Source organism: Vitis riparia, chromosome 16, assembly GCF_004353265.1.
Source record: "Vitis riparia cultivar Riparia Gloire de Montpellier isolate 1030 chromosome 16, EGFV_Vit.rip_1.0, whole genome shotgun sequence".
Classification (NCBI taxonomy): Eukaryota; Viridiplantae; Streptophyta; class Magnoliopsida; order Vitales; family Vitaceae; genus Vitis; species Vitis riparia.
Window position 1 is genome coordinate 1,876,588 of NC_048446.1, and position 16,322 is coordinate 1,892,909.

The 16,322-nt window shown below is 34.3% G+C and overlaps 1 protein-coding gene across 1 annotated transcript; it reads left to right on the forward strand.

The window, feature by feature from the left end:
- The first annotated feature begins 1,321 nt into the window (after positions 1 to 1,321).
- On the forward strand, positions 1,322 to 2,866 carry LOC117933919 (myb-related protein 330-like). The gene is made up of 4 exons (XM_034855504.1): positions 1,322 to 1,566; positions 1,687 to 1,876; positions 1,957 to 2,707; positions 2,829 to 2,866. The coding sequence occupies exons 1-4, from the start codon at positions 1,322 to 1,324 to the stop codon at positions 2,864 to 2,866; spliced, it is 1,224 nt and encodes a 407-aa protein (XP_034711395.1).
- Positions 2,867 to 16,322: the final 13,456 nt, after the last annotated feature.

Consider the following 16,322-nt stretch of genomic DNA (forward strand, 5'->3'; position numbering starts at 1 on the left):
TTTTAACAATGGTTTCAACTTTTATTTTTGGAGCTGAGTTTGGAGGATTGTACTATGTTTTTATTTATTGTATATGTTAATTTAGTAATTGATAACTTTCTTATATAAGATACTTGTTTGAATCATTTATATTTCGAGTTTCCAGGTTTGAAGTGTAAAATAATCATCATGACATTAGAGTAGATATTGGGACATGACAAATACAACTAAATGGAGCATTGTCAAAGACAGAAATAAAATAGATATCATTGTTAAAGTATTTGATTCATTAACAAGGTTAGGAATTTTATTATGATATTAGTTTTCATTTTTAGTTTTATTTTTAAATTTATTTACAATTATGAAATTATTTTTATTTTTAGTAAGACTTGAATTTACAAAATAAAAATAAAAAAATTAATTTTAAAATAAATTATCCAATTTTTTTTTTTGTTTTTTTGTTTTTTAACTTAAAAACAGTTTTTAAAATCAAGCAAAAAAACAGTTTGGAGATAGGAAATTAACTAATTTTTTGCTTGCTAGCTTTTCTAGAAACGACAAAAGGAGTTTGCTTAAAGTTCGAAATTTTCCATACCAACTATTATAATTTATTTGGGTGTTAAGATTTTGTTCTAACAGGGCTTGTTGGATGAGAAAGATGGTATACTGGAAATTCAAATCTAGGACGCAACTTATAATAAGTGATATTTTATGGAAATCTAGTATGAGAAATAATTCTAAGTGATACCCAAATCTAGTATGCTACTTATAATAACTAATCAGTAAGAGAAAAATCCTGAGAACAAATCTGGTTGATTAAACTATGTCCGTGGGCGTAAGTTTTGTCTCTTTAGTCTAACCCCAGAACAAATCTTCTATTAAAATTCCCTCTTGTGGTCCACCAAAGATTTTATTTGACATATTTGTGGCTGCATGTTCAAAACCATCTAGAGTTGGCGTCAGTTTTATCTCCTCAAATCTGACCCAAATCCAAGCTCTTAGCGGATCCCATCGTTCTCCAATGAGAAATTTTCAACTCAAAACTGTGCTAAAGGCATCTCTCCTCGATGTGATGGCTTCGGTTTATCTCCTCAAACTGATCACATGAAAGCGACGCTCTTCTATCTATAAAATTCCCTGCGCACATGACCACTATGAAGCAAACTCAGCCAAGCATTGGATATCAATCACATTGTTTCTTCAAGGTCTCAATCTCCTCTTGACAGCTTGCTTTTCAACGGCGCTTCCCTGGTCTTTAAGCAGTCATTGTATTTATTTTTATCGTAGTATATTTCATGAAAAAATTGGGTTAATTTCTTCCATCTTTGCAGGGAAATCCATGATGGCAAGACCAGAGGAGCAGAGACCACGATGGACCGAAGAAGAAGACCGGATGCTCTTTGAATGTAAAAGCAGAAATTTGGATCTACCTTGGCCAAATATAGCAGAGCTGGCAGGGCTGAGCAGGAGTGGTAAGAGTTGTAGGGAGAGGTGGAAAAACCACCTGGATCCTAATGTTAAGAGAGGGAACTTCTCTCAAGAGGAAGACGAAACCATCATCCGCCTCCATTCAAGTCATGAGAATAGGTAATTAATGAGAATGATCCATTATGATATTATATGACAATGTGGTCAGTTTGAGTTTGAGCTAGGAGTTGGTTCATGTGTTGTGTTTCAGCTGGGCATTTATAGCAACTCATCTTCCAGGGGAACCGATAATGCTGTCAAGAACCGCTGGAACAACCATTTGAAGAATAAGCTAATTGGGAGAAGTACTGATCATCAGAATATTCCTGACCCACAAAGTAGCACCGAAGATCAGCCACACGCCACACAACTCTTTCATCTCAACCACAATATTAATCCACACGCAAGCTCAAGCTCCATTCCTTCACCGGTCTCAGCCTCACAAGAAATCGTCAACCCTTGTTCCACTTCTGAATTCGCCTACCCAGAATTTCCAGGGGATATCTTCAGAGTGATGATGAGACTATCCATCACGCTTTCGGGGGAGATTACTTTGCGTTTGAGCCCACACAACTCTTTCATCTCAACTACAATATTGATCCAAACCCAAGCTCAAGCTCAATTACTACACCGGTTTCAGCGTCACAAGAAATCGCCAACCCTTGGTCCAGTTTTGAATTTGCCTACCCATATCTTCCGATTGATCGTGAGACTATCCATCACTCTCTCGGTGGAAATTACTTTGAGTTTGAGCCCACACAACTCTTTCATCTCAACCACAATATTGATCCAAACGCAAGCTCAAGCTTGATTCCTACACCGGTTTCAACATCACAAGATATCGCCAGTCCTTGGTCCAGTTCTGAATTAGCCTACATAGAATTTTCAGGGGGATATCTTCCGAGTGATGATGAGAAAATCCATCACTCTTTCAGGGGAGATTACTCTGAGTTTGAGCCCACACAACTCTTTCATCTCAACCACAATATTGATCCAAAAGCATGCTCAAGCTCGATTCCTACACTGGTTTCAGTCTCACAAGAAATCGTCAACCCTTGGTCCACTTTTGAATTAGCCTACCCAGAATTTCCAGGAGGTTATCTTCAGAGTTATGATGAGACTATCTGTCACTCTTTGGAGGGAGATTACTTTGAGTTTGAGCCCACACAACTCTTTCATCTCAACCACAATATTGATCCAAACGCAAGCTCAAGATCGATTCCTACATCGGTTTCAGCCTCAGAAGAAATCGCCAGCCTTGGTCCATTTCTAAATTAGCCTACCTAGAATTTCCATGGGGATATCTTTCGAGTGATAATGAGACTATCCATCACTCTTTCGGGGGAGATTATTTTAAGTTTGAGCCTTGGATTTCTGGACAGGTTTCAGCCTCACCGGAGAGCGAGTTCATGCCAACTGAGATAGTCACCAGAAATTGGTCCGATTGAAATATATGTATATAGGCGTGTGTGTTTGTTCCATGTTCATGAATCCATCTTATAATAAAGTTGTGTTTAGTATTATGTTTAATTTATTTATTTTTTTCATTTTCTAATTTTTAACATGTATAAAATAATAAAAAATTATCTATATAGTAAAAGAAATTATAAAAATTTATAATATTTATTTATATAAAAGGTTTCGTGATGATTTTGTGAATCCGTATTAAGACCAAAACCTTTTTGTCTCTATCAAAGAAAAAGGAAGTAATTATGAGGCAGATGAGTAGGATGTCGGATAAAGAAAGAACAGAGAGGGAGAGTGAAAGAAAAGGTGGGGGTTGAAATCAATGTTTTTATGATTTCATGGTCTACTTTTCATCCTTTCAACTTATGAACTTTTTATGGCTGCCGGTCAACTTATTGGCATCATATATAAATATATTAAAAACTTTATTGTCCTCAAATATGACTTGGGTGTATTATGAACAATACCAAGTGATTAAACTAAGTCCGTTGGCGTCAGTTACTCTGGCTCAATCTGACCTGAGAACAGATCTTCTATTAAAAATTTTCCCTCTTGTGGTGGTCCACCAAAGGTTTATGTCCAAAACCATGTCTGTTGGCATCGGCTTATCTCCTCAATCAGACCTAAATCCATTGTATCCAATGAGAAAATTTAAAACTCAAACTGACCTAAAGGCGTGCATGTCTCCTCAATGAGATGGCTTCACTTTATCTTCTCAAACTGATCACCCAAAGACAACTTTCGTCTATAAATTTCCCTCCCCATACCAGTATGAAGCTTAGTCAAGCATTGGATAACAATCACATTGTTTCTTCAAGGTCTCAATCTTCTCTTCATAGCTTGCTTTTAAGCAGTCATTGTAATATTTATTTATTCATTTGTTTTCTTGTAGTATATTTCATGGAAGCTTTATTGGGTTAATTTCTTCCATCTTTGCAGGGAAATCCATGATGGCAAGACCACAGGAGCAGAGACGGCCATGGACCTCAGAAGAAGACAATAAGCTCATAGAATTTAACCTCAAATACCCCGATCGATCTTGGCCAGGTACCGTACAGCTGGCAGGGCTGGACAGGACAGATAAAAGTCGTTGGGAGAGGTGGATAACCATCTGAAGCCTGGTATCAACAAAGAGAACTTTTCCCAAGAGGAAGATGACACCATCATCCACATCCAGCAAATACCGCTTCATAGGGATAAGTAATGAGAATCATCCTCATATTTTTCCATTATGATATGATATGATAGTGTGGTGATCAATTTGAGTTTTGTGGTAGGAGTTCCTGTGTTGTGTTGCAGGTGGGCATTTATGGTAAAAAAATCATCTTCCAGGGCGAATCGCTAATGCTATCAAGAACAGCTAGAACAACCATTTGAAGAAGACGCTTGCGATGATAAGTGACCTTGGGCGACACCTTCTCACGGATGATGATAAAAGAGAATAATTCACACACTTTCTATTCATGTTCTATACCTAATTTTAGGCATTCAAAAATATGTAATAGAAAAGTAAATTTACAATCACAATTAAAAGCAATATTTACAAAGATAAGAAACTGATCCTATAATCATGGAAGGCACAAAATCTGGTAATGTTCATGGTGATAGCTAGACTTGAGTTAGCACTTGTTTGAAATTATCAGTTTCCTTGATACGCCCCCGCAAGAACGGGCTACCATCGGATAGTTCGATCTTGTCCTGTAGATAGTCTGTTCTTTGTCTGGAAAGTGGCTTGGTGAGTAAATCAGCTAGCTGGTCATTAATGTGAACATGCCGAACATTAAGAATTTTTTTTTTGAACCAAATCTCGCACAAAGTGAATGTCTATTTGGATATGCTTCATCCTTGAATGCTGGATAGGATTAAAACTCAGCTGGGTTGCACCCAAATGATCACACAAGAGTAGAGGTGGCTGTGGTAATGTAAACTTCATTTCTTGGAATAAAGATAGCATCCACATGGACTCTATTGCAGTCGTTGCTAAAGTCCGATACTCAGCTTCAGTTGATGATCGTGCAATGGCATGTTGCTTTTTAGAGCTTCATGAAATGGGTGTGTGACCAAGGAAGAGGACATAAGCTGAAGTTGATTTTCTATCATCCAAGCTGCCAACCCAATCAGCATTTGAAAAACATGTGAGTGTTGGGCTTGAGGTTTTTATGATATTAATGCCATGAAAAATGGTGTTCTTCAAGTATCGCAGTAGTCTTTTAGTTGCTGTCCAGTGAGTTTGTGTGGGGCAATGCATAAATTGTGAGAGTTTGTTGACAACAAAGGTTATATCAGGTTGAGTTAAGGACAAGTATTGCAATGCTCCAATCACTCTACAATATTCGGTTGAATCAACGGATGGCGAACCATCTGCCAATTGTAGAGAAACCGATGTAGAGAGAGGAGTTGTGACATTCTTAGCTCCATCCATACTTGTCTTGGCAAGGATATCTCGGTTATACTTATGCTGAGTTAGAAATCGACCGTCTTTGTTAGGAATGACCTCAACACCAAGGAAAAAATGTAGGGACCCCAAGTCTTTGATGGAGAATTTTTGTCTAAGTTAATCAATAATGCTTGCAACAAAAGTTGAATTGTTGCCAGTGAGAATCAAATCATTGACATAAACTAAGCAATAGGCAAGTATGGAACCATCATGAAACACAAATAGAGAAGAGTCGGATTTAGCATTGATGAAACCAAATTCTAACAGTCTCTGTTTGAGAGCAGAGTACCAAGCATGGGGTGCTTGTTTGAGTCCATAGATTGCCTTTGTAAGGTAGCAAACATGATATGGTTTTTCCAAACTCCTGAAGCTAGGTGGTTGCTTCATATACACTTTTTATGTGAGATGCCCATGAAGAAAGGCATTATTGACGTCTAATTGCCTTAGAGACCAACCTTGCATAACAGCAAGAGTTAAGACAGTGCGTATTGTGACCGGTTTGACGACAGGATTGAATGTTTCTTTGTAATCTAGTCCTAGTCTCTGATTTAATCCTTTAGCCACAAGTCTGGCCTTGAACTGATCAACAGATCTATCAACATGTCTCTTAATCCGAAACACCCACTTACAATCAACAATATTACAATCATTCGGAGCTGGTACAAGTTGCCATGTATTGTGACGCATTAACGCAGTCAATTCAGAAGACATGATGTCACGCCATCGGGAATCAATGAGTGCTTCAGTAACACTAGTGGGTTTCAAGGAGGATGAAAAAGGGTGTTTAGTGACAAGAAACAATTTTTTTGGCTTATAAATATCATTCATGGATCAGGTAGTCATTTGGTGGGTGCGCACTTCATTATTAGAGACAACAGGTTCATGCACTTCTATTGAAGGGAGTGGGCTCAAAATCAAGGGAGAAGAAGAGAGAGTACTTACCTAGAGAGGAGTCAGTGCAAGGGATGACCCATTCTTAAGCGATGGTGAGACTTCAGTACCCACGTCCGGAGATTCAGTAGTGCCGTGTGGAACCAAGAGGAGTTGCGACAATGAGATCGTGACAGACGGGTCTTCGGCAGCAGATGAAGAAGAGTCGGGATTTTTAGGGTTTGAAAAAGGGAAAGTCCTTTTGTGAAATATGACATGTCGAGAAGTGAAAAGCTTTTGGGTAGTGGGCTCAAAACATAGATATGCGTTTTGGGAGAGGCTGTAACCCACAAATGTGCATGGTTAGGCCTTGGGCTCAAGTTTTTGTTTATTATAAGGCCTAGTTAATGGATAACATAGGTAGCGAAATTGTTTGAGCTTGAGATAATTTGGCATTTGTTTGAACAATTTTTCAAACGAAGATTGATTGTTCAAAGTCGAGGTGGGCATTTGATTTATAAGATAGGCAGCGGTTTGAAACGCATATGGCCAATATGAGAGAGGCATGTGAGCATCTGTGAGTAAGGTGAGACCAGTCTCGATTAGATGGCGATGTTGTCTTTCATACATACCATTTTGTTGTGGAATGTGTGGAACGGTTGTGTAATGACTAATCCCATGAACGGAAAGATAGGATTTGAGGCCAATATATTCCCCACCATTATTGGAGTAGAGACTTTTTATTTTTGCGTTAAACTTATTTTCCACAAGATTCCAGAATTGTGGAAAAATTATTTAAACATTTGATTTATGAGTCATGGGATAGAGCCAAATGTACTTGGTATAGTGGTCAACAAAAATAACATAATATTTTGAACCATCAATACCAATATCATGAGATGGACCCCAAACATCCGTGTAAATCAATTCCATGGGAGTAGTGCTAGTAAGACCACGAGTATTAAAATTTTGGTGATGAACTTTATTTTGAGAACATAAAGTACAAAGAGATAAATGGTCATTTTTATTGGTGGGTAAAGAAAAAACATGAATTAAATGGTTGACCAATTTTGACGATGGACGACCAAGTCGTTTGTGCCATCCATCGGGTGTAGTACGTTCATTAACATAGGCAACGACATTGTTGGAGTTTGGTAGTAGATGCTCCGGAAATGGGTACACTCCATCTTCACATTCGCCTTTGAGTAGTATCGCCCCCGTGATCCGATCCTTCACCAAAAAATAAGTAGGATGAAATTCAAGGTAAATATTATTATGCCCGATAAAGTGGTGAACGGAAATAAGATTTTTTTGAATTGTGGGAACACAAAGGGTATCACGTAAATGAAAGATACGATTAGACGATCCAAAAGATAATGAACCAATATGAGACACAAGCAAACTTGATCCATCACCAATTACCTCCTCATCAGTACCATCATATTCAGAATTAATCGACAAATTAGAGAGGTCTGTTGTCATATTGTGAGATGTCGCTGAGTCAACTAGCCACTTGTGATTTTTTCCTTAGGAGGATGCTGCACAATTTGTAGTGAAGTCAGCGGAAGACATTTTTGGGCAATTTTTGGTCGTATGGCCCATTTGATCACACCATTGGCATTTTAGTTTAAATTTCCTGCGGCCCGAATTGGAGGGCCCATTTTTGTGATGCCCATTGTTGCTGCGAGTCTTGTTGGAGAAAGACTTAGGGCTCGGTTTATGTTGTCCAGAAGCACCTCCTTGCCAATGAGAGTAATGAGCGGTGGGAACAAATGTTGCTGCTGATTGATTTTCCAGCTGTCGGAAGTAACTCTCATGACCTACAAGAAGATCATGAATTTCCTCAAATTTCAAAGAGGTCTCACGAGCACGAATGGGTGCCGCAATTTCTCTAAATTCAGGACCCAATTCATTTAGAATGTAGAGGGTTAAATCATCATCCGAAACCGGATGATCAATGATTGCGAGTTCATCGACAATCACTTTGATTCCGTGAAGGAACTCAGTGACAGTGCGAGTTCCACGAGTGCTCAAGGTCAAATCTTCCTTGAGCTGCATCGCACGCGTCTGTGATTTTCCCATGTATAAATGGTTAAGTGCTGCCCAAGCCTCATGGGATGTTTTGTAGGCAGCAAAAAGAGGGTAATAGTGGTGGAGGTGGAAGCAAGGATGGCGTGGAGGATAAGTTTATCTTGGCGAACCCAATGGGAGTTCGCGGCTTTGGAGGTAGTGGAATTTGTTGCATCAATGGCAGGGCATTTTTTTTTCACCCGTGACAAAGTTGATGAGATCATAGCTAATGAGCAAGGCTTCAAATTGAGTCCTCCACTGAGGGAAGGTAGAGGGGGTGAGTTTTTCGTTGATGGTGGTGGCGGCATTGATGGTGATGATAGGTAAATCAGTGGTAGATGCAGAGATAGCAGCCACGTCGCAAGAAGCAAGAAAGGAAAGATACTCGTTAGAGGTTTGGCTCTGCTCTGATACCATAAAAGAGAATTCACACACTTTCTATTCATGTTCTATATCTTTATACAACCCGAGATGCCTAATTTTAGGCATTAAAAAATATGTAACAGAAAAGTAAATTTACAATCACAATTAAAAGCAATATTTACAAAGATAGGAAACTGATCCTATAATCATGGAAGACACAAAATCTGGTAATGTTCATGGTGACAACTAGACTTGAGTTGGCACTTGTTTGAAATTATTAGTTTCCTTGATAGATGAGACTAGTGATCACTCTGTCCCTAGAGATGACCTTGAATCTTTGATGGTCGAGTATGCTTCTTTGATTCCCAACATTAAATAAATAATTTTCAATTTTTAGAACCAAACCTATTAAATGATATTACAATAGTATGATATTTCTTGATTTGAGGGGAGCATAATTGTTAAATTAATTTTAGTTTTTTATAATTATATATGGAGACATTGACAAAACACACTATATTTATACTGCAATTACATTGAATTTAATACATATTAATATAATTATTATTCATATTTCTTTAATAATAAGTAATTATTCACAATAATACATAAACTAATAATACTAATATGAAATAATATTAAACAATAATATTGAGAATACTAATATATATAATAAATATCTCATGATCAATTTCAATGCCTTGCTTGGAAAACACCAAACTTGGCCCCGGTTTTTTCCTTCGAATTGGATGGTTACAAATCCGAAGTAGGGATCGTTGACACCTTCCTCCTCAGACCTCTTTTTAAGAAAAAAAGAAAAGAAAAAAGGACTACTTGTCTATTTCTTATAACAATTTCATCCATGAGTACAATAAGTCAACCGTTACATTAATGGCTCTAACCCTTCGACATAATACAAAAAGATGGGTTCATGATCATGAAGCATACACATATATTCTCTGCTAGTCTCATAATCGGAAAGTTCTGCCGATTTCTAGTGACTTGTTCAGTTGGCATGAACTCGTTCTCCACTAGGCTGAAACCGGTCCAGAAATCCAAGGCTCAAAGTAATCTCCGCCGAAATTGGTCTCATTTGGATTAACGTTGGGAATCAAAGAACCAAACTCGGCAATCAAAGACTCAAGCTCATCTCCCTCGACAGAGTGATCGATAATCTCATCATCCCTAAGAAATTCTAGGTAGCTAGGCTTCTGAAGCAAGGGTTGAGGAGTTCTTGTGAGGCTGAAATGGGTGTAGGAATGGAGGTTGCGTTTGAAATATTCTGGTTCAGATGAAACAGCTTTGTGGGTCGGGAATATTCTGATGAGTACTTATCCCAAGCTTCTTCACATGGTTGTTCCAGTCGGCCCTGGAAGATGATTTTTTTGCTATAAATGCCCAGCTCAAACTCAAACTGACCACACTATCACATCATAATGGAAAAATATGAGTATGAGGATTCTCATTACCTATTCCCATAAAGCCGCTGCAGGCGGGTGATGGTATTGTCTTCCGTCAGACTGTTATTCCACCTCTCCCTACAACTCTTGCCACTCCTCTCCAGCCCTGCCAGCATTGCGATATTTGGCCAAGATAGGTGGGGATTTCTGCTTTTACATTCAATGAGCTTATGGTCTTCTTCTTCGGTCCATCGCGGTCTCTGCTCCTCTGCTCTTGCCATCATGGATTTCCCTGCAAAGATGGAAGAAATCAACCCAATAAATTTTCCATTAAACAAACTACTGCTTAAAAACCAGCGAAGCCCCATTGAATAGCAAGCTGTGAAGAGAAGATTGAGACCTTGAAGAAACAATGTGATTGTTATCCAATGCTTGGCTGAGCTTGCTTCATAGTGGTTAATTTTGGGAGGGAAATTTATACAACAGAGTTGCCTTCGGTTGATGATCCGTTTGAGGAGATAAACGGAAGCCATCTCATTGAGGACACATGCTTTATGTCAGTTTGAGTTCGAAATTCTATCATTGGAGACAATGGGGTCCGCCACGGGTTGTAGAGGCAACTTTGTATGTTTTAAGAACACGGACTTGGGTCAGATAGAGGAGATAAACTGACGTCAACATACAGCTACAGAACTTTTAAAATAATGTCTTTGGTGGACCACCACAAGGGAATTTTTAATAGGAATTGTGTTCTCAGATCGAGGAGATAAACTGACGTCAACATACAGCTACAGAACGAATCGTGTTCTCAGGTCAGATCGTGGAGATAAACTGACACAAAAGGACATAGTTTAATCACGTAGACTTGTTCTTAGGATTTTGGATTTTTCTCTTAGAAACTATATATCAATCTGACACCGACGAATAGAGCGGTTTTATTGGAACGAACATGCAAGAGGACAGAGGGGCGCCCATCTTTGCTATAAAAATAGGAAACAACGACACTTTGGTGTTCCGATTTCAATTTTTAATCATAAAAGTTTCAAAAAGTTGGAAAGTCCAAAAGTAGACCATATAAAATCATCAAACATCGGTTTCAATCCCACCTTTTCTTTAGCTCTTTTTCTTCCGTTTGTATCCGACATCCTTCTCATCCGTCTCATGAATACTTCCCCTTTAACTTCCTCGATATGGACAAAAAGGTTTTGGTCGTAACACAGAGTCTGATGCCAAACCAAGCTTTTTTACAAAACAAGGAAAAAAAAAAAAGACCAATCTTACATTCTTTCCGTATCAACATCTACGTAGTATTATTATTATTTTTTTATAACAAAATTATAATTGATGATTATGAGTTTAGCTATAACATTGAAAACCGATTATGATTTTATTATAAAAAAAAATAATGAAATAAAGTTAGAAGATTATTTTAATAAATATTTTGAAAAACTATTTAGATGTGAAATATACATATTTCTTTTAAAATAATTATTTTTTCGATAAACTCCTAACACAAATTCTCACAAAACCATCATTTTCTCAAAAAGAAAATTACCATATATGTTAGGAAATGTCTTAAATTCTTAATTAGTATAATTTTTTTTTAATAAAGAATATTGTATAAAATATTGGAGAATTATGTTTTAGGGTAGATGGGCTCTCAAATTAACAAAAGGTCCGTATAACTCCTCAAATTGAGTTGAAGGATATGAAATAGTAACAGACAAATATACCTTTTAAGAACATATATAAAATATTTTATAAAATTAAGTTAAATAATTTTTTTTCAATAATTTTTTTTTCAAAAATTCTAAATTAAATAAAAGTGGTTTTAAAAAATATTAAATTAATTTTTTTTTCAAAAATATTAAATTAAATAAAACTATTTAAAAAAAATATTAAATTAAATAATTTTTTAAATAGTTAAATAATTTTTTTTTCAAAAATACTAAATTAAATAAAAGTGGTTTTCAAAAATATTAAATTAAATTTTTTTTTCAAAACTATTAAATTAAATAATTTTTTTCAAAAATATTAAATTAAATAATTTTTTCAAAAATATTAAATAAAATAAAACTATTTAAAAAAATATAAAATTAAATAATTTTTTTAAATATTAAATTAAATAAATTTATTTTTTAAAAAATATTAAATTAAATAAAAGTATTTTTAAAAAATATTAAATTACATAAAATTATTTTTTAAAAATATTAAATTAAATCAAAAATATTTTTTAAAATATTAAATTAAATAAAAATATTTTCAAAAATATTAATTTTTTTTCAAAATCAACAAAGGACATTTTGGAAATACTGAAGGATAATATCCTTCAACTCAATTTCCATACTTTCATTGAGTCTTGGGCTCAATTCGAAGAGTTACACGGACTTTTTGTTAATTTGGGGGCCCATCTACCCCTAAAACATAATTCTCCCTAAAATATTTCTAGGTTGATATATTATTGTAATGTTAGACTTCCTTATAAAATAAAATAAAAAATTGTTTGAAATATTCTAGGTCATGAAAGAAAAAAGTTATGAGATAAAATATGAGTTTATAAAGATTATACGAGAGGTATTTGGTGGAACAAGATGACTCATGGTAGGGTAGAGATACAAAGAATAGGGAAACATAAGATGTTTTGAGAACCCAATAATTGTATTTGATTTTGCCCTATGTAATATTTTAATTATATCATCTGTAATGTTTTCTATTGTAAATTGGAATGATTATCTCTCATTCGTGAACGAAGACATGGTTGTTAAACCACATTAAAACCTCATGTATCGTTTGGGTTGATTTTTTTTTTTATCTTTGTGTTGTTAATTAACAATGTTTGCATCAAAGCTTTCGCTAATGTAATAGAATTTAAACATGAAAAGAAGAAAAGGAAAGAGAGAAAAAAAAAAAGAAGCAAACTTGCCATGAAATTACGTGGGGATTATATAATCATGCGCCAACTTTTTTTTTTTTCCCTTGAAGCTTAAATTTTGACTTTTAATGTACACATATTTTGAAAGAAATAATCCTGTCAATGTGCACTCAAAATTACTCTCTAAATCTCCTCTCCTCCTCAAATGTTTTCATTTTCTCATTTACACATGACAACTCTTTGATAATCAACCATTGACATGTGATAATCAACCATGTCATATGATTTTTATTTTTTTAATTTTTTTATTCCTTCAGTAATACCTCCACCTTTTTGTTTTTTGTTTTTTTTGTTTAATGTGTTGATTTTATAAAATCTTTTTAATTTCAATTTTTTTTTCATTATTTCATCTTTCAATATTTATTGATTTTAATTATTTATGAATATTTTTAAGATAAAATAATAATACATAATGAATAATTAATGAGAACAAATTTAATATAAAAATAAATATATAATGAACAAATTTAAAAATTTACAATATAAGATTTTCCATATTTTTCTAAATAAAATATTTATTTTTTTATAAATTTTATTACATTGTTATACTATTTTATTATTTATATTTTTAAAAATTTTAAATTTTTATATGCAAATCAGAGTCAATGACAATACTTTTAGTTTTTTGATCATGGATCTAAATTGATCATAGTTTTAACTTTCTTTTTGGTTAAATTATTTAATTTTTCTAATTATATAAGATAAAAACTTGATTGTTGTTCTAACATTTTATTTTATTAAAATTTTTAAGTTTTAATTTATATAAAATAAAAATAAATAAAATATATATTTTTTATATAAAAAGTTGTATTTGATCATTTATATTAATTTCTCTTAATTTTATTAAAAATTAAAATTTTTACATGCTGAAATTGTGCACCTTTCAAGTTTGAGCAATTTGAATAGCACTTTTGTAGTTCCAATACATAGGAGTAGGACAAGAAAGAGTAACACCTATATCAACAAGTAACCAACATCACCAAACTATCTTACTAGTGGTAAATGCCATAATATCATACTCAGCTTTTGTGGAAGATTGAGAAATGATAGTTTGTTTTTGTTCTTCCAAGAAATAAGAGAATCCTTAAAAAAATGTATAAAATCTAGTGGTAGACTTGGGATCTTCAAGATCACTAGTTCAATCAACATCAGAATATGCATGCAACTCTTAAAAAAGAAGTAGATGGAAATAAAAGACTATGAAATATAGTGCCTTGGAGATCCTACAAAACACAAAGACAACAACTCAATGAATTGTAGTAGGAGAAACAACAAATTGACTAACATTATGAACAACATAAGTAATGTTCGAATGTGTAATGGTGAGATATACTAAGTTGCCAACAATAGTACGATATAAAGTAGGTTCCAGAAAGGGGTTACCATCAAAAGAAGAATACTGAACATTACCTTCAAGAGTAGTATCAATAAGGTGAGCATGATTGAGAATATTAATTATGTACTTATATTGTGAAAGAAGATAACCTTTTGGAGAAGAAACTACCTCAATACCCAAAAAGTATTGTATAGAGCCCAAATCCTTAATTTTAAAATGGGAAGTCAAATATGTTTTCAATACTATAATCTTATGAACATCGTCACCTGTAATAATTATGTCATCAACATATAGAGAAAGAAGAATGCAACCAATAGAAGTGTAACACTTTAAAAAGAGTGTAGGATCATGATGACTAGGTGAAAGCTAAGAAAAATAAGCAAATCAGAGAACTTTGCAAACCAAGCACAATGTGTTTGTTTGAGACTGTATAAAACTTTTTAAAGCTTGCAAACTTCTCTAAGATTATGAAAAACACTAGGAAGGAGGACCATCTAGACTTCTTCTTGAATATCACCATTCAAAAAGACATTTTCAACATCTAACTGAGATAAGAGTACATAAGTAATTATAATAAGAGTACAAAATGTAGTCATCTTTGTAATAAAAGCAGAAGTTTCCTCATGATCCATACCATACTATTGAGAAAATCCCTTAGCAACCAATTAGGCTTTGTACTGCTTAATTGAACCATCAAATTAGTTTTGATTTTATAGACCTAATGAAAACCTATTGCATCCTTGCCAAGTGGTAAAGGTACCAAACCCTAAGCATTAATCTTATAAAAAGCAAAAAGTTCATCAATCATAGTTTGCTACCAAAAAAGATCAAGAATAGCTTCTTTATATGATAGAGGCTCAGAACGGTTGTGAATAAAAACTAAAAATGAAGTAAAAGAATTTGAATAAGAGGAATGAATAAAATATGGTAATCAAGTAGACTTATGAAGACGTTGAAAAGAATGTGGGAGAAGAGGATCCATAGTCTCAAAAGGTGCTAGAGTAGCTGTATGAGGAGAGAAATAAGCATGATGATCCAAAACTAAAGTATTAGGATCTATATGAAAACTATTTATATCAGCCAAGAAAAGATCAATGTGAACAAGTTTAGACTTAAAGACATTATGAGACTCAACAGGAATAAAAAATAAAAGTATATGCTCAAAGAAGAAAACATGATGAGAAACATATAATTTATGGCTAATCAAATCAAAGCAACGATATCCCTTTTGACTTTCATCATATCCTAGAAAAAACAAATGACATAACGAGAAGATAATTTGTTATTATTTGCAAAAGGACGAAGAACAAAACAAGTACAACAAAAAACTCTTAAGGAAGAGTAATTAGGAGCATAGCCATACAAGTTTTCAAATGTGACAAACTAGAGGTGTGGGATTAGGGAATTTTATTAATTAAGTGAACTATAGTAAAAACTATTGCTCCTCTCCCATAATTCAATAGGAATACACGCAGACAATAAAAGAGAACGAGCAATTTCAATAATATGCTTGTGTTTCCTTTTAGCGACAACATTTTTCTATGGAGTGTTGGTATAAGATATGTGGTAAATGGTTCCATTTGAAGCAAGTAATTCCCAAAATGCATTAGAAGTATACTCTCTGTCATGCTCCAAACCCGCTCCAAGGGCTTAACAGTCATTTGACACTTTAAGCGCGAAAGCTCAAAACATAAATTGACCTAAACATTCATCTTGTAACTAGAAGTTACCTATTATAAAATTCTTATTTGGAGTAGTAGAACAAAAGTTTAAAACTAACGCATCAATCAAAGGGCTATTGTCCAAACAACTTCAAACTTAAACAATAACTAACAGTAATTAAATTCTAATATTTAAACAATGTCTAAAATAAGAGTTCAAAAAAAAGTCCTAATAATGTCAAAATCTTATCCTAATCATCACTCCTCACCCGAATCGATAGTACGTGAAAAATTGTCAATGAAGAGGAATGACCTCAGAGCACAATAAAGAATATTAATA

Coding starts and splice junctions, on each gene's coding strand:
- LOC117933919 (XM_034855504.1), top strand. CDS start 1,322: ATGGCAAGACCAGAGGAGCAGAGACCACGATGGACCGAAGAAGAAGAC. Junction 1,877..1,956: donor CAAGCTCCATTCCTTCACCG/GTCTCAGCCTCA, acceptor GGATATCTTCAG/AGTGATGATGAGACTATCCA. Junction 2,708..2,828: donor AGAAGAAATCGCCAGCCTTG/GTCCATTTCTAA, acceptor ATTTCTGGACAG/GTTTCAGCCTCACCGGAGAG.